General features: G+C 39.1%; 1 protein-coding gene across 1 annotated transcript; it reads right to left on the reverse strand.

Annotated features, from left to right (window-relative positions):
* Positions 1-309: 309 nt before the first annotated feature.
* On the reverse strand, positions 310-993 carry LOC109220127. Its single transcript, XM_019384592.1, has 2 exons — positions 597-993; positions 310-548 (listed from the first exon to the last, which is right to left on the reverse strand). Exons 1-2 carry the CDS (start codon positions 991-993, stop codon positions 310-312), a joined length of 636 nt encoding a protein of 211 aa, XP_019240137.1.
* Between the last annotated feature and the right edge of the window lie 1,112 nt (positions 994-2,105).

Below are 2,105 nucleotides of genomic sequence, written 5' to 3' on the forward strand. Positions count from 1 at the left end.
AACCTCCATGTAGACCTATTCAACTAAGTCTCCTTAAACAAAAGTATTATGCACATCCATTTGAAATATGTGTAAATGCTTTGCTGCTGCAATGGCCAGAACTGATCTAACTGTGACCATTTTGGCAACAGGGGAGAAGGTCTCAGTATAGTCTAGCCCCTCCTACTTGCTATAGTCTTTCGCTAAAAGCCTGACCTTTTATCTCTCCACTATGCCAGAGGAAGTGTATTTGACTTTGAATACCCATTTACAACCAATAGGAGTCTTTCCTAAAGGCATCTCAACTACTGACCATGTGTGATTGTCTTCTTAAGCAGCAATCTCACACTTTATTGCCTCAATCCACTTGGGGTCTTCTTTAGCTTCATTGTAGGATTTAGGTTCAGTGATGGCTGAGTAGGCTGCCAAAGCAGTACCGAAATAAGGAAACACATTAGCATAGCTGATCATGTCAGAAATATGATAAAAATAATGGATACTCTCATTGCTAGGAGTGACATAGTCTTTGAGCCAAATAGGAGGCCTGCTTGTTCTAGCTGATTTTCTTGCTTCAGTAGAAGGTAAAGTAGAAGCAGGACAATCTACTTAGGGCAAACTAGAAGCATCACTATTTTTGACATGCTCATCAGAGAGATCAAGAGAAGGAAAGTCACCTACATCAGAGTGTACAGGTGAGGAAGATTCAGTAGGTTGGAGAGAAGGTGAAAATGGAGCATTTGAAGAATGATAAGAAGGAAGAGAAGTGTGTAGACTCTCTGGAGGTGGAATGGAGAGAAATGTAGAGGATTCTAGTACAGTAAATAGAGCTGAGCCTATGGAGTTAAGGTGCCGAAAGAGAAAAACATCTTCTTTGAAAACTACATCTCTACTAATGTTAAATTGCTTGGTGTGTATTTCATAGGTTTTATAGCCCTTATGTGTGGTAAAGTCGCCTAAAAAGACTGCAGGAACTGCTCTAGAAGAAAACTTGTCTATCTTTTTTACAGTAGTCATGTATCTGAGGCACCCAAACACTCTCATATGCTGCAGAGAGGGAGAGTTTCCAAACATGATCTTCAAAGGGGATTTGCCTTGAAGTACACAGAAGGAAGTCTATTTATGATATAGACAGCAGTGAGCACACACTCAACCCAAAATCTCAGTGGAACTGCAACTTGAAACCTGAGAGATCTAGTTGTTTCAAGGATATACCCGTGTCTTCTTTCAGCAACCCCATTCTACTGGGGAGTATACACACATGAACTCTGATGAACAATCCCTAAGGATTGCAATAAGTTAGTCATCTGTGAGTTAAAGAACTCACAACTATTATCTGATCTAAAGTACTCGAGTGAAGCTGAATAAACATTCTGTACCATAGCAAAAAAGGAATTTAAGTACCACTATGGCTTCTACTTTAGTAGGCAACAAGAAAAGCTAGGTATATCTAGAGTGATCATCCACCAAAGTTAGAAAATATCTCTTCCCATCATATGTAGGGACCCTGTACGGACCCCAAACATCACCATGAATAGTATCAAAACAACACTTAAACACAGTAGTACTAATAGGAAATGGTAACCTTATTTGTTTAGCTAAGGGACATATAGTGCAAAGATTGTCCTTAGTGTTACGTTCAATAGTGTGAAAATACTCCAGTTTTCTCATAGTTTCTAGAGATACATGACCTAGACTCCTATACTACAAGGCTACACTTATTGACTTATCAGTCCTTATTGTATTTACAGCAGGTACAGGTCTTTGAATTGAATCCTTGACTTCCGCAGAAACTTTTGATGCAATTGAATCTCTTGTTGCAGAGTTGAACACATACATACCGTCTTCTTCTCCACCAATTCCCCTCACCTGTCCACTAAAGAGCTCCTAGGAAATAAAGAAATCAGGGAAGAACATAACTACCCATTTCATTTCCTTGGTTAGCTTGGATACAGATGGAAGGTTGAACGTGAAGTCAGGTATGTGCATAACATTAGACACCTTTAGATCCTTTAGAAGATAAGTAGAACCTATGTGCCTAATCTGAGCTACACTACCAGTAGGCAGATGCACTTTTCCCCTTATATCATCAAAGATTGCATTAGCATTAGTCAACAAATTATATCTAT

Source organism: Nicotiana attenuata, unplaced genomic scaffold (genome assembly GCF_001879085.1).
Source record: "Nicotiana attenuata strain UT unplaced genomic scaffold, NIATTr2, whole genome shotgun sequence".
Taxonomy (NCBI): domain Eukaryota; kingdom Viridiplantae; phylum Streptophyta; class Magnoliopsida; order Solanales; family Solanaceae; genus Nicotiana; species Nicotiana attenuata.

Excerpts from the sequence above, each read along its gene's own strand:
- LOC109220127 (XM_019384592.1), bottom strand. The coding sequence starts at position 993 with ATGACTACTGTAAAAAAGATAGACAAGTTTTCTTCTAGAGCAGTTCCT. Across the intron at positions 549-596 it reads CAAAAATAGTGATGCTTCTA|CAAGAAAATCAGCTAGAACA; the intron begins GTTTGCCCTAAG and ends CTTCTACTGAAG.